Source organism: Amblyomma americanum, chromosome 8, assembly GCF_052857255.1.
Source record: "Amblyomma americanum isolate KBUSLIRL-KWMA chromosome 8, ASM5285725v1, whole genome shotgun sequence".
Lineage (NCBI taxonomy): Eukaryota > Metazoa > Arthropoda > Arachnida > Ixodida > Ixodidae > Amblyomma > Amblyomma americanum.
In genome coordinates this window covers 42,480,547-42,505,532 of record NC_135504.1, presented here as the reverse complement: position 1 = coordinate 42,505,532, position 24,986 = coordinate 42,480,547, and the positions used below count along the sequence as shown (strand labels likewise).

Sequence of the window (24,986 nt, the reverse complement as noted above, 5' to 3'; positions counted from 1 at the left end):
TTAGTCACGGTTTATCGCAAGATGGCTCAGTTGAGATTCGATTCTTGCCCTTGAAACTAAAAAAAAATGGGGCTTAAGGAGGGTTTATAACGTCGTTGACGATTTAAGTCACCCACCCTTTCGTGGCCAGCAACCACGTTTGGGACCATTGCTCCTTAACCGGTTGCCGTGGGCCACCAAGCCCGGAGGAAAAATTTTATTAATTCCGATCAGTAACGAATAAAATGGCGAAGAGGTTGCAAAATGGGCGTTCAGTGCCGGGTCCAAACTATTTGAAAATGAAGTAACACTATTCGATTAATTGTGCTGCTACTGGCGCAGGGTCGCACGGCGGCAGCATCCAAGGACCGTTAATTTACATCGCACTGCCGGAGATTGATGCTACTGCGCCGTCTGGCGACTCATTGAACCTGCTCATGGTGTTTATGATGCATGTCTGATGACCGTGATGCCACTGCCTCAAAGATTGATTTCGATGCTTATAAACGCTAATTTGTTCGCAGAACATCACTAACGTGATAACCATGGTGCAAAACAAAATGCAGTTCCTTGCCGTCGTTGCCCAGCTGAGTCTTGTTAAATGTACAGTTGATGATATTGTTGCTTATCACAAGAGTGCGTCATTGCACGAATCTGCACGATGATTGATACAAGTCTATATGACGTCAAGAGCACCATGGCTGGCGTCCCATACGCTTTCACCACAGTCGTTGAGGCTTCCGCTACGTGGTGGTTGCATTCAGGACGTCCACGACGGCCTGGAACATTGCGTACGGCTCAAATCCGTACGTGCGGCCTCCGATCGTGAGGTTCGCCTTGAGGCCGTCCTCACCCAGGTCGTCGAATACGACGCATCGATCGCTCGGGTACGCCCTCAGCAGCTCCGTCATCTGCGAGTGTCAGTCATGATGCTCAATCACACTGCGCATAGTGTACTCCCACGAAAACTGGGTTCTATGCATTGCGCCACATTGATGGACGTTTGGATCAAGCACGTCCGGTTTGAAGTCCCAAGCGTAGTGCACGAACTGTTGTGTTGCCCTCACTGGCCACTAACGCTTACCAGTGCAAATCCGGGCATTAGAGTAGTATTTACGTTATGTGAGACGAGTTGCGATATCTAGGATAAGGATTCCTTCGAGGCCTTGCAGCGCAACATGCTAAAGATGAAGACAATAGGAAAAAACGAGCGGACCGGACAAGCGGTGACTTCCATACTGTGCACACAGACCAGCTTACATACTTCTCAGCCCACAATCAGGCTTCCTTTTTGTTTTGTTTTTTTCTAAAACATCACAGGTGCCTACCCAAAACATTTATTTACCGTGTAATGCTACTTAAACGGGCTGACGCCTTCTTTGCCAGCTTCCGCGATGAAAAGAAATAAAACCTATAATTTCCCGCGATATGTGGTCATTCGCCCTCATTGAGGAAGAGCGCATCTTTTAGTAGCGGTTTACAAATCAACGGCGCCTTTTGCAGTGCTCCGCCGGTTTTATGTATTTTTTTACGTACGCTTAAAAGCTAACATCTGCTATTTTGCCCGCTCGTTGTGGTCCCGACCCGTCTGGCCAAAGTACACTTCCCACGTTATCCACACGGGGGGCCGGCCTACATTTCGCCGGTGCTGGTTATTTCATCCCTTTCTTAGGTAACTATCCCTGTACTCCACTCAAGCCTTGAATCCCTTGAGTGCACTCCCACCGAGCCTATCTGGACCAAGGTATTATTGAGGCCGCATTCTTGTGAGCGGTGACTGCGGCGGCCACGTGTTCTTTGGTTATCACATGGGCGAAATTTTCTCGCGAGCGCAGTGCTGTAATACTACGACGACAGCGTTCAATGTTTGCATTTTTGGCTCTTCGTCTTTCGCTGAAGCCAAGCCCCACCCCCACTCTCACTGCTGGTGCTGATGAAAACGTTTGACAGTTTTGGGAGACGGATTGGTGTGGTTACAAGTGGTTGCGGTCCCTAGTCCGGGACTCAATTGGCTGCCGCTGCTGCCCATGCTCTGTCGAGGAGATGCACCTGGACCCCGACGTTTGAGCTGGATAGAGCCGCTGCCGCCCCTCCGTCATCGGCTGATCTATTAGTTGTATTTCAGATTTTTTCGCAGGCCCACACCATCTGTTACAGGCCCGCCTCCTCTCTGCAGAACTGGCAATCATTACCGAAAGATTCCGGGTCCATTGCGTCTAACCTAGGAAGGTGATTGAATGTTTGTGTTTGTAACTGTCTGAGGTGAACTCCCTGTTTTCTGATGAAGCCCTTAGCCGGAGAAGGACTACATCTACGTTACATTCTGTGGTACTGCAGCATGTCTGAACACTTTATGAGCATATATTTGAGTATTCTAGCTCATGGGAAGGAAAGTGAGCAATCCGGAGAAAAAATGGTCGGACGGCAGTGTGTGCACACTCATTCCTCGCCAGCCATTGATGATCAAGTACACAAACTGGGTATTTGATTTATGCTATGTGCTTTACGCTTTCAAGATACGCAGCGCCAGTGGTGTAATCTTCCCTTTAGCGAAGTTATGTTATCCCGCTTGCGAATCGGTGATTATGTCCTGTGAGGTTGCATGGGTCGCCGCTAAGGCCATGGCAACCTCCTGTACTTCGTGGGGGGGGGGGGGGGGGGGACCACTCACTGCGGACCCAACCGGCTGAAGAATGAACGTTCAGCCATAGAGACTGGGACCGGAACTGGAATACATTTAATAGAAAAGTTAATTTATATCGGCCTTGATAAACCCTAGATATTTTCGTCATGACATTTAACTATACTCTGATGATGTTTATTTGGTAGAAAATTCCCCGATGCGGCTGTTATTGCACTAAGCCTGGCGACTCAAGTGGGACGACTCGGTAAAGGAGATGCTTTATGAGTAAAACAGGAAGGTAAAACAGGGTGTTACCCTAAAATAAAGGGTGATACCTATAAAGAGTACGAATGCGCAAGGACGCCACCCCAATCTGCGCTCCTGGCCACTGCGATAAGAAAAAGCTGCCGGCGCCAAAGCTTCCCGGCACCTTGATGTCGTTCAATACTGGCTGACGCCATGCAACGCTTTGCATTCCACCTTGCTCATTGGCTCGAGCCTAGCGACACCGGGGACGTGGAGTCTCTCCAGCCAGCGACAAAGAGCAAGAGATACTGAAACCGAATAAAATCGTTATGTTACACCAGCCCGTCAGTACCGTCGGTATGCTCGAGCCATAAAGACCAAGAAGGCACGCACCTTGTACTTTAGCGTCACGGCATCGTCGTAGGCGAAAAATTTCAGCAGCCGTCTGGTAGGACCAGGGTACCTCCAGTAGTGGGTGTGCGTGATGTTGTCGTAGTAGTACACCATGTTGTGTTCCTCCACGGGGTACCTGACCGTGGAGTTGCGGAAGGTGAACTGCGTACACACAAAACGTCGAGATAACTGTCGTTCAACAAAAGGGCTCGGCCGGTCGCAATTCACGTATCGAAAGCATTTTCACGCCGCAAAGTAGACGGCAGTCCTGTTTCTGCTGATAATATCACGCGACTAATGCTGCATGAAGTGGAGGCTCGCAAAGCAGCCGAAAGATGGCACTACGAGTATTGAGGTGCATTATTCATGAAAGACAACCACGCAGTGGACGAACTCCGACCGGAGGGCAGGAGACTGGACAGGCATTGACACGAAGAAACATGGTGGAGGTGACCTGGCAGAACAATCCGACCTCGTCGATCACGTCCCTAGTTCGCCCTCGCCCATTGCTTGCACACATTTCACTTCGCAGCAATGTCGACAAGTGGCGCTTTGAAAATTGTTTTCGAGGAAAACAAAGGACACAGTAAAATTGAAAATGAAAATTGGTTGTTGGGGAAAGTAAATGGCGCAGTATCTGTCTCATATATCGGCGGACACCTGAACCGTGCCGTAAGGGAAGGAATAGAGGAGGACTGAGAGAAGAAACGAAGGAAGGGGTGCCGTAGTGGAGGGCTCCAGAATAATTTTGACCACCTGGGGATATTTAACGTGCACTGACATCGCACAGCACACGGGCGCCTTTTGCGTTTCGCCTGTATCGAAACCCGGCCGCCGCAGTCAGGTTCGAACCCGGGTACTTCGGCTCAGTAGACACGCGCCTTAACCACTCAGCCACCACAGCAGGTAAAGGACGCAGTAAGTGACCCATTTTTAATGGACACGTCAACCGCGCCGTGAGAGAATGGATGAAACAGGGAGAGAGAAAGAAGTGTCGCAGTGTAGGGCTGCACATAAATTTGACAACCTGTGGTTCATTAACTTGCAAATATCGCACAGTAACGGAGTGAAAGAAAAAGTGTGCTGCTGTAGTGCAGGGCACGTGGTCGTCACAAAATGTCACCCGGTGTAATATGTGACCAGGTGGTCGAAAGTATTCTTGAGCCTCGCCCACTGCTTCATGAGCAGGACTTTCAGCTAAATAATACATTGAAAACGACGCGTTAACAAGCCGGGAGCGAAAACGCTGATTGGGCGTTCAGTCGCATATCGTTAGCAGTGCTGCACACTGCTCCTCAATACACGCGCAGCATTGGGGCGTTTCACTGCGCGCAGTGCTTGATCTTCACAAGGAAGGGGTGTCTCCCGGTTTTCCTCACGCCAGCTTTTCCGAAGAGGGGAGACTGCGGACGTAGTTCAGGTTGCCTACTCAACTATAGACAATGTCTTGCCCTTTGTGTCTTGCCCTTTGTTCTTGTTTCCTTTTTTACACTAGCGGCAAAAGATAGGCATAGTGTTTATTCTGAGTCTGTTCATTCTGTAGCGGTGCATGGAAGCATTGAACAGCTTCGCAATCGAAGTATGACCATAATGCGGGTCTGTGTAATGCAGGTGCTATTTCGCCGTTAAATTTCTCGATCACTATGCATCAGCTCACCGGAGAAAATGTAGGATAGAGAGCAGTTCTTTACAGTGAAAAATCTCGCATTTTGTTTGCAGGACCGGAGAAGATAGATGGCGCCAGTGAATCGGGGCCCGACCAATATCGAAGCATTGCGCATACAAGAACAGTTGGTGGCGGACTCGTGACCGCTTTTTACTCTCTCTGATAAAGCGGCATAATCTGACAATACTACCTGCCGAGCACGTAGCGTTTCACCCCTTTCATATTTCGCTATCCACTTTACTAAAACAAATTCTGTCGAAGCATTCTTTGTACGCCTAAAAAAATCAGTTCGGTTTGCAACGTGAATCGTCCCTCATTGATCTTTTAAAGGGATGTATACATATTGCTGAAAGTGTTCCTACTTTGGTAAATCGGGCAGTCAAAACACCGAGATGTTTCAGGTATATGCGCCGGATGAATTATGGGATCGCGTGTTTGTTTTTTTGAACATGGCGCTAGAAATAGTAGAAACTATCACGGGTAACAAACCTGTCCGCGTGGTCATGACGGAGGAGGAACCACTGAGCTGGCTATTTTGAAAAATGTTTATTACACTCGTAATTAGCGTGCGTGAAAAACCATCCCAGTTGTAACTAAAAGGCGCTAATTAAATTTGTGTTAAAGAAACGACTGCTAACTGTATAACACGCACCAACAAATCGGTTTTGCTTTGTTTGCACAACACAGCGCATAAAAACGTTCGCAAGCGAAAACAGTCCTGAGATTTGATGATTCCCCGCCTAATTATCTGGTGACGTCGGCAGCGCCTAGTTCCGTAGGCTGTACTACTGCGCCAGATCATAGATATGGTGACCGCGGCTATGATTATTCCTTAATAGTCACGTGGCCTCCTTGGACGTAACGTGGTATCTCGTCCGTACTCTTAAGGAGGGTAGCATGGTGCAGACGTACGGCCCAGTCAGCTGCCTAAAGCGCATTCGCAATGGCAGATGAGTGCCCCGCCTTCTCTTCAAGGCACTAATCTGCCAACAGCAGCGAGTAGCCGTATGAACGTTGAAGTGCACCAAAACTCTGAGTGGTCGTACGGTCATTGGAGAACACTAACGCTCCGAGTTGTCGTATGGCCATTCGAGTGCACTAAAACTCTGAGTTGCCGCCCTGTCATTTGAGTGCACTAAAACTCTGTGTTGCCGTACGGCCATTCGAGTGCACTAAAACTCTGAGTTGCCGTGCGATCATTCGAGTGCACCAGAGCTTTGACTTGCAGTGCGGTCACTCGAGTGCACTAAAACTCTGAGTTGCTGTGCAGTCATTCGAATGAACTAAGCTCCGAGTTTCAATAAGGTCATTCGAGTGCAACAAAACTCTGAATTGCTGCGCGGTCATTCGAGTGCACTAAAACTTCGAACAGCAGTATGGTCATGGGAGTGCACTAAAACTCCGAGTTGCCGTACGGTCATTCGAGTGCACTAAAACACTTAGTTGATGAGCGGTCATTGGAGTGCTATAAAACTCCAAGTTCCCGTATGGTTATTCAAGTGCACTACAACTCGGAGTTGCCGTACGGTCATTCGAACGCCCTAAAACTCTGAGCTACTATCGCGATCAAAGGTTTACTGGACGCGAGTGTGCGGGAAAACAATTATTTCAGAGTAGTCGAGTAATCCAGGCCCCATGAAATGCATCAAAGCATGAAGGTACTCGCATGCTCTATCTCCTACTAACAATTCCACGCTGCTGAGCAGTGAGGCAAGCTGCCATAATTTTTTTTTCGAGAACGTGCGTCCGTAATATTTTCATCGTGATAGTACGTTCATTCGAGTGCTATAAAACTCCGATTTGCGGTACGGTCATCGGAGTGCACTAAAACTCCGAGTTGCCGTAGGTCATTTCAGTGCACTAAAACTCCGCCTAGGCAGCTTGATTTCTTAGTGTTAGAGTGACACCTACGATAAATAGAGGACAGGGAAGAGTGGATTCTTCACAGCGCAGAAACAATGAGCGGCTTGAGGAAACTTCGGCAACAGGACCCGTCTTCGTTTCTGGAGGGCGGCCGAGAAAGAAGGTGCAGTTTTCGGACCTAGGTTTCTGAATGGGGCGGAGGACATTACATTTATTTCAATATTAAGAGAAAACGAGTGAGACTTTATTCCGTGGTCCCAATGGTCCCCGCCACTGTGGTGGCACGGTCGACCGGCCATTTCTTTCGGTCACGATCATCGCTGAGCAGGGAAATCTCCAATTGCTCGAGAAAAGTCTTGGGTTGTTGGCTGCGAGAGTGGGATTATGTTGGCAAGCCCACATGATATAAGTTGGAAAACTCGCCGCTATGTGGGCAGTAGGGGGAATACGTGGTTGGGTACCAGTGGTACAGCTCGGAAACTGTGTAGTATTTATTGGTTTGGAGGCGTCCGCATGTGTATTCTTTGGATTCGTAGAGAGATTTAGCTGGCAGGCGATATAGTCTTCAGCTGAGGTATTAGTGCGTTTCTGGAAAAGGGCTGGTCATTATCCAATAGCAAGGGTCATGAGGGAACCTTCAGTTCTCCGTGAAGACGAATTGCCTTCTTTTGGGATCGGATCTTATCTCTCTGCCCTTATAAAAATGGTCTATAGATATTCTATAGACTTCTTAAAGACACTGTTACCTGCCTATAGGTGTTTATTTTTGTCTGTTCATAGTCTATACACTGTCTATAGAAAAAAGTCTACTAAAGGTGTATGGCCATAAATCTACGCATTGTCTATAGACTATCTATAGAATTTGTGTTGCCTATAGACTATTCTGTAGCTTTTGTCCATAGACACTCTATAGACTTTATAGACAGAACACTATGGACAGTCTATAGTCTGTCTGAAGAAATCTTTGTAAGGGTCCCCTTGTTCATTCTGTGCGGTCGCACGGTGAGGAGAGGTACAGGCCTCAGCTCTAGTCCGATGTGCAGGGACTCCTCACTGACCCGCCTGCGGCTGTAGCGCTGCACGTCCTCCTTGTTGCGCACCGGGCGGACGAAGTCGATGCCGTCGACACTCGTGTACGCGTAGTTGATGGCGGTGGTGACGGAGAAGCAGAGCCGGGACCGACCGAGCACCTGCTTCCAGTGCGGGAACTCCGCCAGGATGTCCAGCTGCATCGCGAAGCGGTGCCGTTGCGTAACCTGCCTCGACCGCTAAAGCGAGCACACGTTCCAGGGGTCCGGTACAGAATCGCACATTGTTGAGAAAGCGCGGTCCGTCAGCGCTCATTGAGAAAGTGGATTTTGCAATATGTTCCAAATGGACGTCATAGCCCCCGCTGGCGTGACGAAGCCGAATGTTCGCGCGGGGGATAAAATCAGTCATGCTAATTACCGGGCGGAAGCATATATCAAAAAAAGACCGAGACCAATTTCGAATCCTAAATCTAAAGTACAACGGCGTCCTCAACATTAGTGATTGGAGGGATTCTTTCTTTCCTGATGATGTAGGCATTGCCGATCAAGTCGTGAGGTCTCGTGGGTTTTCATTCCGTTTCCCGCGTGCACACCGGACACCGGGCTTAGGGACTGTTGAGCCATAGAAGGCTATCGCCTTAATTCAAGTTACACTGCTCGATACTTGGCTTTCAGTTCAGCTTGTATGCAAAATAAAAACTACAAATTTTGTGCGGTTCTGTGCTACATAAGAATGCAGCTTTACCTTGGCGCAGTCAAATTTCTTCAGCCTGCACCCCTTCATTGATTATATTCTGAAGTGACTGCACCCAGGCGGGATCCTTGAAACACCGTTGGGTAGAGACTGGACAGATGATCCTCCGAGCGCAGACTAAACTATCCACTACCGATACAACACACCACTAAGTGGCAGTCTTTGGAATGACAAAGCACCAGGCAGTACAAAATATATGTGAAGACGAATTCATGGAAAACGTATTTTCGGTGTCAAACTTCGAACCCGTGTGATATAGATTACCTACGTAACCTTGTCCTGAGAGACTTTTCAATGTTTCCAATATTTCTGAAAAAAAAATGTAACTCGATTTTTTTTTCAAAACATTCGAAATTTTCGGAATATTACGTCTCTACTCACCATGCCTCGAGTGTTTGGGCCGGGCGGCCTGATCGGGTTGGGCGGGGATGCGGCCAGATAGGTGGCGGTGTTGCTCACTCGGTACATCAGGATGTTTGGTTCGTCCGTGCTGTTGCTTGTGCTAATGCCGACTATGTCGGCCTCTCTGCGTGGTATTGGGCAGCTTTTTGTGGAAAGTATCCGGCTAATGCTTACTATGTGGACCCCTCCGCGTTGTATTAGTCAGTTTTTTGTAAAAAATTATCTGGCTAACGCCGACCATGCCGGCCTCTCTGTGTGGTATTAGGTAGCTTTTTGTGGAAAGTAGCAGGCACTTCGCGCGTGCTCTCTGCTAAAAGTAGCCAGGCTGCATGGCTTGCTTCCGAGTCGTATATAGTGAAGTACTTATGCCTCTACCCAAGCTTTAAATCTCTGGAAGGTAAGTAGAACACTTTTTCTCACCTTTCGAGACATTTTGGTCTTGAGTGGCACCGCAGCATGTTTAGTCGAACCCTAACGAATCCACTATGCAAGTCGGGAGCAAACCATGCAGGCTGGTGGGTTTTGGCGAAAGCAGTCCCGCAACGATATTTTCGATCGCTGCCTGTGCGCTATCGAGATAGTGAAAGACGAAAAGATGCCAAAATTCCTAACAATTAGACATCCATAGTGAAGCGGTTCCATGTCATTCCAATATTTTCTTGCTTTTTATATAGCTTAAACCGGAATGATACAGAACATACGGAATCCACTAGAACTATACGGACAGCAGATACGAAAAAGCGAGAACGCGTAGGGGCACCACACGACGTTACGTGAATCACGTGAGAACCACGCGGAGAGCAGATGGAAACCCTGCGAAAAACTAACAGAACGCGCGACGACTTTCTTGTATTTTTCTATATGGGCCGTATAAATCAATATTTCTGTATGTGTGGCTAGCAAGGAACCCTTTCTGTTAAAAGTGGTTTTCACTGCGCAAAAGGCTAAGACTGAGAAAGAAACCGCCACGTTGTATAAAACGCGTTGCCTCTCCTCTGCTGTCGTCCGTCGTTTACATCTTGTGAAGCTTCGCTTTGTATCTCCTGCACCAATGAGCACGAAGCACAAGGTTCGCTGGTGCTGATGATAAGGCGAGCATCAGATCATCGAGGTAGGTGAGCCAGATATGCCGACGCCCCCTCGCTCCTTCCTGTGCATCTGCTGATAGCCCTTACAAAAACTTCTTTAGACGGTCTATAGACTGTTCATATACATTTGTCTGTAAAGTCTGTAAACTGTCTATAAACTAACCTTAGAGAAAAGTCTAAGTCAATACAAATCCTATAGAAAGTCTATCGACAATCTATAGATTTATTGCAATACACTTTTAGCAGTCTTTTTCTATTGACAGTCTGCAGACTATGAATACAAATAAAGAAATATCTATAGGAAGGAAACAGAATCTAAACGAAGTCTATAAACTGTCTATAGACCATTTTTGTAAGAGAGAGCGCGCTGGCATGCAGTTTTGGTAATTTTTACCACCGCTCGCATGCTCTGTTTTATTTTTGATGCACCTGTACACTGGCAAAAACATCGTGTTTTGTGCGAAGACAGTATCAACGGGCCACGTTTGATTAAGACTGATGTTAAGCCCCGACGTGCCCATCTAAGACTGCGATTTATCTCCTTGATAGAGATAAAGAAGGAGAGCTGATACAGTTGTCACCCTTTTTGGAGATGAAGTAAGCCTCGATAACTTCTCTTACTGTTTTGTTTTTGCCTTAGCAAGGAATTTTATCTTCTCGAGATAAGGTCACTTTCTGCTGTCGCAGCTATTACAGTGCAAGGGTAGATTACTGCCCCTGCCCGTGCGTAGAGATCGCCTGTACTCCAGAGCGCACTCATTAAAACAACGGCCAGATTGTCCTTTGTAGGACCGTCCGCACGAGAGAGGTACTTCATAAGTGACTTCGGAAATGCATTTGGTGAACTTGCTCTAGTGGTTCTTCTTGCATGTAGTGGGTTCCTTTTTTGTTCGCGTCTATGGCGAACCTGCGCTGCCAAGGTGGCGCTGCAATTGTTCCATTCGACTCAAAACTGCTTTTGTCAGCCGCTTGGGCCGCTGCAAACGTGAGAATACATACTACGCGATTAGATACACCCGCTTGGCTGACAGCATTCATTGCCTAGCTTCTCTCGGCGTAGCCCAGATAGCTGACGCATGGCACGTGCGCCTTCGACAGAGCGCGGAGGCTCACGCCAATAAGCGCCTGAAGGTGGCGCGGAAAAATACTAATAGCACTACCCAAAACTGCTTGCTGTTCTCGCTAGGCAGTGTATTATGGCGCTGCAATCGGCACCGCAAAGTTCAGAACAAGTTCCTAAAGGACGCACTTTTTCAGGTTGTAGGGTGCCGAAAAAACGACGCGGATCCCGTACCTTTCCGCAACCTTCTTAACGTTTTGAGAAAGACAACGCAAATACGGCATGACAAATGTTGGCTTGGATTCCGGGCGTTGTTCTTTTCTACTGAAGTTTTTCTGCAGTTTTCTTCTTGAAGTTTTTAGCCTTTGAAGCAGGCTTTCGCAAGTGCTTATAATTAGATGATGGGGGTAGCCAGCAGAATGAAGGCGCTCAACTTGACATCGAAAACTGATGACATGGTGTGGACACAAGTCTTCTGTGCCGTGTAGAGACAGCTAGACATGATGATGCTACGCTTGACTAGCTTGGAGGGGGCACTCTTGTAGGGCAGTAGACTTTTGTTCGACCTTGGACTATAAGACCAGCAAACGTGGGCATCGGTGATGTACAAATTTAGGTCTAAAAACAGGATGTGGTTTTCCTTGTCAGTTCATGAGTAAAATGCAAACTTTGCTCCTCGGAGAAGAAGGTGTTTAGAATGTTAGTGACAGCACTGTCAAGTTCATGGTTAAAAAACTTGTCTAAAATCATTAGAAAGTCATCGACATAACGAAACACATGTAATAAAGGATGATTTAAAAGCTCTTGTTCTAAGCGTCTGTATAAAAAACCGTGAAAATGTCACGCAGAACAAGAGCAACAAGGAACCAATGCAAATTCCAGACTTTTGAACATAAAAGTGTCCGTCGTTAAAGGTGGCTGTGGAACAGAGGTAAAACTGCAAACGCTTTAAAATATGCTCGGTAGTAATACTAGCAGTGTTATGGAAACTATATCGCCATGCTGCTCAATGCTTTCCCTCACAGCATTACACTAACCCTCATGCGGTATGTATTGCTGCTCTGCCTCGTGACCCAGTCACTTGGTATTGTCATACTCGACAATTCTGGAGAAAATAATTTTTGAGCGGGAAACCGTCTATAAACGCCGGTTTTTAATCTAATGCAAGATTGCTCTATAACAATCAATATACCCACAGGTCACTGGCCGACAGTCTTACATTTTTTTTCTCTCTATTAACGCTTTTGCTATTTTCAAAAGCGTTTCCAATTGATTTTTTATGGCAGTCTTAACTGCTTAGAGCGATCGATGGAAACACTCTAAAAAAAAGGTTTTGATACATGTCCAAAAGAATAAACCATTGCCTTCATTATTTTCGTAACAATACCGTACCATGCATTTTTCAATTTTCAGCATGTTTACCCAGAATGTTGGAAAAGTTGGAATGTTGGACAATGTTCGAATAGTGAAAATGTTGGAATGTTGGACAACAATAACAGGATGAAATTGTTCTGAATGGCCCTTTAGAATTTATGTTGGTGAACGCGATAGTGCAGTTTAGGGTGTTTCACCTAAGATTTTACCCGGTTTTTAAAAATGGGCTTTTTGAGTTAGAAGAGCGCTTTTTTCGGCATAACATTGTTAGCGATGTAGCGCATTAGATTTCAGCTAGGACGTGCAGGCTGGTTAAATAAAGTTCAGTGGTAACCTTTCTAACTTTCCTGGTAGGCTCCTAAATTAAGAGTCGTATACCCCCCCCCCCCCCCCCCCCTTCGTTAGTAATATCCACATCAAATTTTAGAACTTCGAAAACGCAGTTCCCCTGGGCGCTGTGACCCCAAAATTTTTTGGTACATCGCGCAAAAATACGTGCGCTTTCGAAAAGCTTGCAGGCAAAGCAACCTCAAATAGTCAAAATTTGTTGGGCCACAGCGCTGTGGGTAAGCGCGTTATAAAAATTCTAAACACTGTTATGGATATTACTTACGGCGGCCTGCACGCCTTTTAATAATTAAGAAGCCTAACCGTAGTGGTTAAAAAGTTAACTAATCGATATTAATTAACCAGCCTGCTAGTTAGCACTTCCTAGCTGTATTCTGATGCGCTACACCGCTGACGATGCTGTGCCCAAAAACAGCGCTCTTCTGAGTATATCTCATGAAGGTAATCCCTTGCTCGATTCATCCTTATATGCCGTTCGCTGCAATGGCATATAAACCTGCATATAACCTGCATATGCAGAACCTGAATGAAGTTCATGGTACTAGGAGGCGTCAAGATGCTCCAACAAACACACCGGTTGCTTTTAAAACGTCCTTGAGCGGCAAATCAGGATGGGATCTAAAAAGTACCCCCGAAGTGTCCAGTCTGCTGCTTTGGTCTCTTTTTATAGAACTGACAGCACACACCACAAACCAACAGCCCACACTTTTCTACAAGCGCTTCTTGCATAGCGCAAAGAGGGGCACAGACACGAAGTTTTTCAGTGCTCATTTTTTCGCCCTGAAATCAGCCTACGGGCCTAGTAATCGTGAAGATAAGCTCTAAATATCAGTGTGCACGGCAAATGATTCCTTAAAATCTGTTCTGCACATGCATTTGTGGTCTGACACCGAATTGCATTATGACATCACGGTCGGCTGGATAACTTGGACTACCATAATCCTGATGACATCGGCGTCGCCAGCAAGCGCTGGTTGTTCCTCTGAATAAGCAGTGGATTGGGTGACGTCACAGTATTTGGTCCAAGTGCACCTTTACATCACTCGACGCGGGTGGAAACGCAGAAAGGCTCCTCGGACAATATTCTAAATCGATCCAAATTATGTGCAGTCCAGCGCCCGCGACTGAAACTTGCTAGAAGGCATCTCCTTACTCCCATCAAACAAATCATGTGATATATGTTTTAAATTTTATTTTGACCCGTCTTACAAACCTCTGCAGTATTAATTTGTAGTGTCTCGGCCTCCCTAAGAAAACCGTCAAATTCCTTCTCTGTCAACTTATGAGGTTGCAACCTATAGATAGCAGGCATGCAGAAGGCATGCAACCTATGCTCACGGAGGCATTCACGTACTTGAGAATGTCGGAGACCATCTTTTCGGGAATGAAGGCATTGCCACCGGGCCAGATCGCCGCCGTGTGGATGAAGACCCAGTCGGGCTCTAGGATTGGAGCGCCATGCTTGGTGCCGTGGAATATCTGCCACCGAAGAACAAGCGAGAGAGCGGTGGTGGTGTCAGCATTCGCATATGGCACCTATCGCTGACACGCCATGTAGTCTACTCATGGCACCACTTCGTCACTTCACCCACTTGACTAACGGCCATTGAACCCCAATTCAAGGAGTGCAGAGCGCACGCCTATCAAAAGTTGAGGGAAATGACCTCAGAAATAAAGGCAATACTGGGAGAGGGGGAGGAAGTTATGCTTTCCTTTCCGTGTTAAGACTTTGCACCCTCTATGCTTTACATCAATGTGTGACATGAATTTTTACAGCCGTTTAGAGCTCTATTCTCCACAGTTCAATCACATTTCCATTCATTCCGGAAGTTGGGGTGGGGGGGAGGTGGCATAAATAATGGCCCCGCTCCTTTTTTGTATTCGCCACTCTTCGCCATCGGTTTAGGCCACACCACGTCCACGCTGTTGCTGTGCTTAAGCGGATAACGAAAACCGACCGTTCGTCTTGGTGCCGCTTCCACAATTGACGTAGGGTGGCAAATCAAAAACAATGGATATGAATCGATTCAGGGTAGCCATTTTAAACCGACCCTCTGCTTGTGTACAAATGCTTCAGTTTTAAGCGTCCTCACCGACGACAAAAAAACTTGCGTGTTGCATGGCGCGAGTGGCAGACCAAGCTATTGTACACCGCCATCTACGTTGGTCGCCGCCAAACTTCTTGGCAGCATAGGAAGTGATCTCAATACCATCGCCCGCTGAGACGGTGGGCGGTTGTGAGACCAGATGGAGGAAACATGCATACTTACGGTACTGAACGGCTCAGCACGACCGCGAACCCGGGTGTCTTGTATGATGGTATTGATGATGGCAAAGCCGCTAAAGTCGGACATGTTCAATCTCTGGCTGAAGTTGCCACGGAGAGTCCGGTGCAGGGCCGCTCTCAAGATCTTTGGGTCCCACAGCCCCGACCTGCCAAAAAGGTAAAATATTTAGATTTACAATCACGAGCGCTTAGTCGAGAGTACTTAAGCACCCGCTAGCTTTTTGTATGACAAACGCATTCACTTTATCATTCACATAGTCTATCATCCAGATGCCACTCACTCATTCGCCGATTACGTGACATCGTCGTGAACTCACGCATCACCACAAAGTCCTTTTACTGGTTCATATAGTCAGACCCAACGCGGTGGCTCAATGATTAGGGCACTCGGCTACTTATCCGGAGTTCCCGGGTTCGAACCCGACCGCGGCGGCTGCGTTTTTATGGGGGCAAAACGCTAAGGCGCCTGAGTGCTGTGCGATATCAGTACACGTTAAAGATCCCAAGTGGTCGAAATTGTTCCGGAGCCCTCCACTACTGCACCTCTTCTTTCACTCCCTCCTTTACCCTTTCCTTACGGCGCGTTCGGGTGTCCGCCGATATGGGAGACAGATACTGCGCCTTTCCTTTCCACAAAAACCAATTTTCATTTCATATATGAGACAGATACTGCGCCATTCCTTTCCCCAAAAACCAATTATTATTATTTTTTTTTCATATAGTCTCTAACCAACTCACTCACTCACCCGCATGCTCACACACCACTACTCACATTCAGACGCACTCACTACTCACTCACAGAGCTTTTCATTTAGGATTTTATGATCAACGAAGGCTGAACGGCCTAAGATGACTCGGAGCTTGAGAGACGCCGTTATGAAGGGCTCTGGAAATTCGGACCGCCTGGAGTTCTTTTATAGAATTAGAGCGAGTCGCGCCAGTTTCTAGCGATTCATTGGAACAAACAGCGCGAAAAAAACACAGACTGAAGGAACCACGGCGAATAGCCATGTCGAATAAAGTTAGTTGAGAGTCAGCGCTCGTCCTGTGTTGTTCCTTCACTCTGTGTTTTTCGCGCTGCTTGTTGACTGGGGTTCTTTAACATGCATATACGTATCGCACAGTGCACAAACCTCTAGCATTTCGCCTCCATCGAAATGCGACCGCCACGGCCGGGATCGAACCCGCGTCCTTTGGGTCAGCAGCCGAGCGCCATAACCACTGAGCCACAGCGGCTGCCCCTCTCATTCACGTATTCACACAAGTCACTCACACAAACTCACTCAGAGGCAATGCACTGCGCAGGAAGTACGCAGGGATTGTTGTTCTTGCAGCCGACAGATGACAGCAATACGCGTGGCTACGTTCGGGTTTAAGCCTACTTATGGCATTATGGCGCTGCTCCACCGAGCACAGTTTTTCATTCCTTCGTGCTCCTGCGCCGTGTTTGCTGCGCGGCATTCATCGCTCAGACAGATTCGTTGGCGACTCACATGAGTCTGACGTAGGCGGCACCCCACATTCCCAGAAAATAGCGGCTGTTCGGGTGGTTGTACTTGACTCTCTTGATACGCGAGTCCAGGGTGTTGTAGCTGCTGTACGGCCTCCATTCGGCGTCACTCTGGTCGTAGTACAGGTTCACGGGGCCATCTGCAATAGTAAGTGCGCAGCACAGCATCTGTCGACTTGTGCGGTGGCGGTCAAGCCTAAAATGAGTGCAATACTAATCGACGCTCTAGTCATATCTGCACTTTTTCTTAGAGGAAAAGTGGTAGGAGCGAGTAATGCCAAATCATTGCCAAGGAAAACTAATATTCTTGGCGCGTCTTTCTACGCGGTGATATTTTGCCTCGGCATTTTTCGCAGTGTTATAAAATATGTTTGGTCTATAGCGGCAGAACACTTCAGTCGCGTAAATAACCAAGAAAGAGACACAAAACGTTTGTACACTGCTCATAGCGTCTTGGGAGTCTTCATGGGTGGAGCCTCTAGTTAAGGACTCCTGCGGCGGCTGCGGCAGCTTGGTTCCATTCGACAAGTGCAAGCTGATCTCCGCGTTCCCCACTGGACAGCGCTACCTTCCACTCCTCCGCCGTGGCACTGTGTATGACAAAGCACCGAAGGGTTGTTTTGGCGTCCCCATGTGTTATGGTACAGTGTGGCTCTTTCTCCGCACCATGGGCATGCGGGCCTGCATGTAGTGGGGTGTATCTTGCTTAGAATAAATAAGCACCGATATATGTTTGTTTAGAGCTGACTCCAACTTACAGATTGATTTTTAGGGAGTTGGCTATGGGGTGGGGGATAGATCTTCCTTAATACCTAAGGCGCTCCAGTATGTCGCCGTACGTCCGGGCAACTGGATATGGGAAACTCTTGCTGAACATCACAGCACTATCTATGACAGGTTTGTGGGGGCTAACAGACGGAGAAGCCACCTATGGTTTGCTCGGTCATTCATAGATGGCGCTCTGAAGTTTTTTTCGCCGACCATATATCCTCATAGAGAGACTTTCTACCTTTCAGCCAAAGCTGTGACAGTTATTTATCCGAGGTGAGTAAGTTACTGCGCCCTTCTCAGTGTCCACGACCTCCTCCTCCTCCACAATCATCATGATCATCATCAGCTTGACTACGCCAACTGCAGCGCAAAGGCCTCTTCCACGTCTTTCCAGTTAGCCCTCTCCTTCGCCAGCTGCGGCCACCGTGTCCCCACAAACTTCTTAATCTCATTCGCTCACCTAACCTTCTGCCGCCCTCTGCTACGCTTGCCTTCTCGGAATCCTCTCTGTTACCCTTATGAACTAGCGGTTATCCAGCATTCGCATTACATGCCCTTCCCTAGCCCATTTCTTCATCTTGATTTCTCTTAGGACCTCACTAACCCGCGTTTTTTCCCTCACCCACTCTGCCCGCTTCCGGTCTCTTAACGTTACACCTATTATTTTTCTTTCCGTAGCTCGCCGCATTTCCTTAAATTACGTTGAACCCTTTTCGTAAGACCCCACGTTTCTGCCCCATAGGTGAGTACTGGTAAGATACAGCTGTTGTATACTTTTCTCTTGAGGGATATTGGTAAACTGCCATTCATGATCTAGAGAGAACTTGCTATTACCGTTTCACGCCATTCTTATTCTTCTAGTTATGTCCCTTTCATGATCGAGATCAGCGGTCACAGCCTGCCCTAAGTAGCCGTATTCGCTCACCCCTTCGAGCACCTCACTACCGATTGTGAACTGCTGTTCCCTTGTCAGATTGTTGAGATTACTTTGCTTTCCTGCAGGATAATAACGCCAAAATATTGAAATTTTAACCAGCGTTGATCAGCTCTTTGCTTTCCGCTAACGAAGTGACTCAAGCATAACCGCGTGCTTTACAGCACACATAATGCCTGATCTTGATGCACAGAACTCACCCTTCCGTTTCTTTCCCTCAAACACCAGCGCCATTGATGAGTGCGGGTCGGTGCTGTACACGAAAAAGCGGATGTAGACATAGTGTGTGCATGAGTACGCCTTGTTCCACAGCCTGCTAGGAATAGTCTCGAAGACGCAGATAAGTGTGAAGTTCTCTGCGGACGAAACAAAAGTTCGGGAAAGAAATCAAGGAGCGCTCGGGTGAACATGAGCAGCACACGTAAGTAGGGTACGTAAGCTTACTTACTCGCGCGGGGACTGGCAGCTGAAAAAGAAAAGCACATGAATTACCTACAGGTTAGTAGCAGAGCAACGCATGTGCAGAGCATAGAATAAAGTGAACAAAGCGCCATAAAAGTCGTAAGCAGGGCGTGACGTGGGAGCGAGGCGACCTGCAGGACAGTAGTGACTACAGAATAACTGAGTTCCGAATCAGGGCGATAGTTATTATAGGCCGTTAGTTCAAGCATCTGCAGGCTACTTTGTGTGTGTTTTTAATGTTCCTCTATTAGGGCTGCCCCCCGCCGCGGTGGTTCGTTCAGTATTCACTGCGAAGGATGCATTTTGATAGAGGGGAACAGCGAAAATGCCCTTGTGCTGATATTGTGGTGCATGCTAAAAAGACCACTAAATCGAAGATATTTCAGCGCACCTAAAACACGCTAGGCCTCACCGCTAATGGGTACCTTTTCGGGCAAATGGCCCAATTCAGTTAACTAAGATCCTATCTATCGCATTTTGAGAGTCAGTGCACATTTTCTGACGGGACATAACCAGGAGCCGAAATGTGTAACGATTCATTCATTTTTAGGTCTTTTCGCCGCTTTGTGATTGTAACTGGTGTGTGTGCTGCCAGAATGTCTCTCGCTGGCCCTAGTACTAAAAGTTCAACTGACCAACTTCAAAGAAGCAGAAGGGTAAATCGCGAGTTAAGTAGGTAAAAACATTGAGTGGCTCACTGGTGGTCGTAGTCGTGGACGTGGTAGTGGTTGTAGACGTGGTTGTGGACGTGGTTGTGGTCGTGGTAGCCCGTGTACTGGTTCTGGTCGTCGTCGCCCGTGTAGTGGTTGTGATCGGGGTCGCCCGCGTAGTGGTTCTGGTCGTGGTCGCACGTGTAGTGGTCGTGGTAGCCCGTGTAGTGGTTCTGGTCGTCGTCCTCTTGGTCGTTGTCGTACGCTTTGACGTTGTCGTCACCCTCGACGTCAAAGTAGTCGTCGAGCGCTTGGTCGTGGTCGTGGTCGCCCGTGTAGCCCTAGTGGTCGTTCTCTTCCTTGTCGTTGTGGTAGGCCTTGGTACCGGGGTCAACCTCGACGACATAGCAGTGGTCGAAGGAGTGGTTTTGGTTGTGAGCGCTCGTGTAGTTCTGGTAGTCGTAGTCTTCCTGCTCGTTGTGGTGGACGATGACGCTGCGGTCAGCTTCGACGTCCTGACAGTGGTAGAGGACAAAGCACTCGTAGACGCCATAATCGTCGTCGTTGGTTCCGCCATGGATGTCTCGGTGGTCATGGCGGTCGTCATTGTCGCTACTCTGGTCCTAGTGGTGTCCGCATCCTCTTCGAGCCGGCAAAATAGAGGGCGTAAATCAGACTTCTCTGGCAAATTCCAGTTGAACCGATGTCTATTCGCAAAGGAGCGCACTGGCAACTCTTGCTACAGCTGAACTGGCAGGGAAGGAGCCTGGTTACATCGGGAACACGACTCAGCTATCCAACTACAGTAGAGGTAAGTTATATGAAAAAGGACACTTGTGAAGTTCTTTTTCAAGACTATGTATTAATGCCGAAACTGATCCCAGGGCTTGCACCTCATATTCTTCAATCACTGTTGCGACCGCGCAACAAAGCTCGTCTGGTTCAAAGATGACTTAGATGAATATTAGGTTCAGGTTCACTTTTGTACGAGCCAATAATCTTCACGTGAATGCGTAAGCAGGATCACATCTAATTCATATTATCCAGCTGCGCTTCCAGAAATAAGCTGAAGAGGAAGAATTAACATGCTAAGAATACAAGCTCGATTGAATCTATAGGCTTCTGTGTGATATCAGTGGGATTTCTTCAGCAATTTTTTTTAGCTTTCCACCCCATGTTTCATAAGTGCCTTAGCATATAATGTTCTTATTTCGGCGCAGAATTTGCAGATGCTTTGAAGCGCTCATTTATCTGGAGGCAAACCACAAAGGCAAAAAAAATTACCGGCCACTGTAAGGTTAATCCTGCCTGTACCTTTACACGTCCATCATCACCGGTCGCTTATACATCGCGTTTAAGCGTGACTGGATGCTTCGGCTGCTACTTGAACCATCAGTGCAGAGTGTGTCGCCGGACGTATAAGGTTTAGAAGCGTCTTAGAAGCGCATAATCCATTTGCTCAGCTGAATTATGTCAACAGAAATAGAGAATGGCAGAAATGCTTATGCGACCCCGGATTCTCCGTTCAGTTTTGTCTTAGTCTCCTTGTTATTGCTTCATTATACGTTATTAGTTTTGATGGTACATTATCATATCAATGTAAGTGAAGAAGAATAGCCTATACTAGCTTCGTGACCATGCGGTTTTATACATGTTATTTTAGCTTCGTCGCACTTAGCAAAGACTTATCGCGAGAGCAAACTGAGACGAATGTAAATAAGTAAACTGAGCGAATATTCGAAACTTTGCTTATGAATGCAGACGGAAAATCACGCTGCCAGTCTCCTCTTTTTAAATCGTAAGTGTTGAATCATATCTCATTCTATATTCATAGCAGTCTTTGTACTCACTCGTTTGGACCTTCGTGGTGACCGCAACCAATCCACCACCGCCGACGGTAGGCTTGTAAGAAGGGCTAGGAGTGGCGCCACCTGCACACAAGTAGCAACAACACGAAGTTATGGATAACTGTCATGAGCCAGCACACAGGGAAGTTGCCGTCGGCAAGAGCATCCCTGGTCGAAGAACAGTGGTCACCAGGACCAGTGAGCAACCCACCTCGCGCCCCTTATAACCGTGCGTGGTGTACACCTGCACATATTCGTCCAATTTACGATTTCACCTCCTCCCCCTCATTCTCTTCGCTCATGGAGTGTGCTCCCTGTGTTTGGCACGCTTTCACTGTCCTTACATTTTGATACCTTTAGCTCGAGCTGCTCTTTACTCCACACAATTCTGTGTTTCTTAATGCTACAGCCATTTTTTTCCTAATTCAATTCGAAACTTCTTCCATCAGACTGCTGCTTAGACAATAATGGTGACCACTGGTAGGATGCAGGGGCATATCTCGATCCCTTCCTGCAGCACCCCTCTGCAATATCTGTCATGCTTTCATTGCTCATATTGCTCATGGTGCCACAGCACTATGAATTCGTACCAACTCGCCCAATTTTCAACCATTTTTCATTCCTTATTCTATTGTTTTGATTTGGAGGCACAGATTATGCCATTGGTTTCATCAATACTTTCATGACTGCAGAAACGAGCATAATATTTTTGTTGTAGCGATAGCTACATTATGGTAGCATTTCGAGCCTTCAGCGTGGCGGCGCGAAACCCTGTGGCTGCGCCTTCACGCTGTCACGTGGTTGGTCACGTGACCAAGTTCCACTCGGCCAGCTATAACTATCGCGTCACTCCAGGTTTAACTAGAGCTAAAACACCGCCATTTTTTGTTCTGCTATAAACGTTTATGATTCCTGATGCTTTAACATCCCAGAGCGACTAAGGCTATCAGTTCCATGTAGCCCATGGTTCCCCATGACATTGCAGTTCTCGTCTACTTATTCCTACAGTAGTAAAAGTATACAAGGCTTGTGTATTGGCCAAGTGGTGTAGTTCGTTTCGGCACGTAGCCACCTTAGATCTCTCGACGGTGAGAGAAGATTTCGACCGCACTCCTCCAGAGTAAAGAACGTCCAGGAGTGCTGGATAGTCCTACTATGCATGGCTACACTGTGCTTGGCTTCCTCTATACAAATTTTCCTGGTTGTCGTTGGGACAAAACATCTGGGATTTGATGCTTGATTCCTCGAAATGTTCTACTTCTTTGTGTGGCCTATAATCCTGCTTGTTGATTACTTCTCATCAGTCTGTAAATTTTTCCTTACATCTGAGGTTGGAAACTTTCGTTCTGTAACTCCCCAAATAAGACCCTTAGATTCCTGGGACAGCTTGGCAGCATCGTGCTTTTCAGTCACACACTCATTCATTATATTGGTACGTCGTTTCTCGCCTTTTAGCTGCGTTTCTTTGCTTTGGCTAAGCAGGACATCTGCTTATGAGCTAGGTTGTAAAGTGCTGCACTCTTTAGTGCTATAGCATTGGAGGCATAATCGAGAAAAAAAATGTGGCGTCACATAGTTCCTAGCCTAGGTGGCAGGGTCAGCTGCGCCTAGGAACCACAGCAGGTAGTGTAACGGAGTCCGGGAAGCACGTGACGCTGGAAGCGACTTAGGTCTCACAAGCCGCACCAATTACGCCTGGCAAAATGATCAATACCTTCGAATGCTACTGCATTGCCATCACATGATGTAATTATGTGTCACTGGATTTCTTTCCTTCTGTAAACTCCTTTTAATGCGGTCGCTTCAGGTTGTCGTCATGCAGTTTCCGCTTTCTCCGCAACCAAATTCCCTGATAGGTCGAGGTAGATCACGTTACATAGTGATGTCATGACAACCTGTCCACTGTGGCAGGTGGCAGTATGGACACCGGATTGAAAGCAACCGGCCCACCTTGGCAGGTGGACCCCACAGTTTCATAGTTGGCCCACCCCAGAAAATAGCTTATGGAGGTTTAGTGGTTGTATTGATGCGGTCAAATGGGTCGGATTAGTATAATCGCAGATGATATTGTTGCATGACGGTAAGTCGAAGAACTAGGCGTAATGACAGGTGGCGATGATATATTTAATAGCTGCGGGCCTAGCACGAGTGCTCCTGCCGCCGCCACTGCACTGCTTGTCGTAACCTAGTCCGTCACACTACCCGGGGCCGGGGTCACATTACATTTGGTGTGAGGTGCTGGGGAATCATCGGCATCCTGGTCCCGGAGCTTCGGCGTCCTGCGTCAGCCGTGGTCTTCGGCCGTGACTTCGGCCGTGAGTTCTTGGTCTGTGTCGCCCTGCCATGCCCCCCCAGTCTTTCAGACCTGAACCAACCTCACCGCTCACCCCAGCCCCGTCTCTTGCCCCGACCAGAAGACACGACGAAATGACGACGCTGCAGCGACCAAAGCATAGGACCCAGCCGACCAGAGACGACGCCCACATGTGAGGGCTTCGGCCGTCGGTTCCTGGCGACCTGCGGTCCGGGAGCTTCGCGGGCCAGGATTCATTCGCCCAGATCTTTCATCGTGGCGGCCAGCGCTTGACTACCATGTCATTTCTGTTGTGCCGTTGCAGCAGCCAGTCACCATTTCGCGTGTGCCTTCTTTTGTCTCTTCTACTTACAATTGGAATGATCGCTCGGTGGCCCCGAGTAATGTGACGAAGACGAAACTGGCAGCGGTGCGGGTCGGAGCGGACGAGCTAAGCCAGCGGCCATTAAAATCATCTCTTGTCCATCGTTCATCGCGCCTCATTCTTCGGCTGGCCGCCACGTAACAACATGTCAATAGAAGATACTGGGACATTTAGAAGGTGATGACTCTTGCATAAGATATCAGGGTAAGGTTCTGAGCTATTTGGCAATGCATTGTAGTTAGAAACAGCGCTAAGAAACGCGGACAACACGAAGAAACGCTCATGTGTGTCGCTTCTTCGCGCTGTTTCTATGTGCGATATCAAGGCAACAGAACCGGTTCCGAACGAAGTTTTGGCGGGAAAATGTAATGAACATTACACGCTCAATTGCAGACGCCATAGCAGGTAAACTAAGAGTATCGCATTTTGCTCTTTAACAACGGGGTTCAGAAGGTTTCCAGGTTATTTCCTGCTCCTGCCTGAAAACTGTTACCTAAATAAAACATAGCACGCATTTATACTTGTGTATGCGCAACCCAATGATTATTGGCGGTTGCTTCCTAAGAATATATACAACGTTAAGACACGAAGCGATGCAAAGTTTAAACTGCCGACGTTACGTTGCTATTAGCACCGTGCAAATAATGCCCGCTACGACAGGCTTAGATAGCTTGAGTCGATATTGGACATTGAACTTCATAACCCAAAGCCCGAGGCTGAAAAGAAATCATACAAACAAAGCTCCTAATATGCTTCGGATTCCAGCAGCAACCGCATTGGGATGAAAGTAGAAACCAGCTTACCTTCGTCTTCTTCAGTTGCTGCGTAAAAGAGAAAAACGGGAAATTATTTAAATGATTTAGTAACAGGCGTCACGTGACTCTTCACAGCCGGATTATGTATAGGCGAGAACAGTAAGCTAAAAATCGGGAGCAGGCAGACCATCTTAAAAAGGGCCTGAAAGATGCTCTAACAAAATGACGCATGCCTGGGATAGTAAAGGATGCCGCTGAACGAATA

At 47.5% G+C, this 24,986-nt stretch overlaps 1 protein-coding gene across 1 annotated transcript; it reads right to left on the bottom strand.

Moving 5' to 3' along the window:
• Positions 1–261: 261 nt before the first annotated feature.
• LOC144100249 (uncharacterized) lies at positions 262–21,367 on the bottom strand. The gene is made up of 11 exons (XM_077633258.1): positions 21,292–21,367; positions 19,490–20,083; positions 18,778–18,795; positions 18,530–18,685; positions 16,608–16,764; positions 15,098–15,260; positions 14,182–14,306; positions 8,937–9,081; positions 7,829–7,996; positions 3,242–3,403; positions 262–890 (listed from the first exon to the last, which is right to left on the bottom strand). Exons 2-11 carry the CDS (start codon positions 20,046–20,048, stop codon positions 723–725), a joined length of 1,821 nt encoding a protein of 606 aa, XP_077489384.1. The 5' UTR covers positions 20,049–20,083; positions 21,292–21,367; the 3' UTR covers positions 262–722.
• Between the last annotated feature and the right edge of the window lie 3,619 nt (positions 21,368–24,986).

Bases quoted from the DNA above. Each gene is read 5' to 3' on its own strand.
- LOC144100249 (XM_077633258.1), bottom strand. From the start codon at position 20,048: ATGACGACCGCCATGACCACCGAGACATCCATGGCGGAACCAACGACG. The intron at 3,404-7,828 runs GTCAGTGAGGAG...GTGTGTACGCAG, and splicing joins AGCGCTACAGCCGCAGGCGG to TTCACCTTCCGCAACTCCAC. The intron at 891-3,241 runs GTGCGTGCCTTC...TGACACTCGCAG, and splicing joins CCGTGACGCTAAAGTACAAG to ATGACGGAGCTGCTGAGGGC.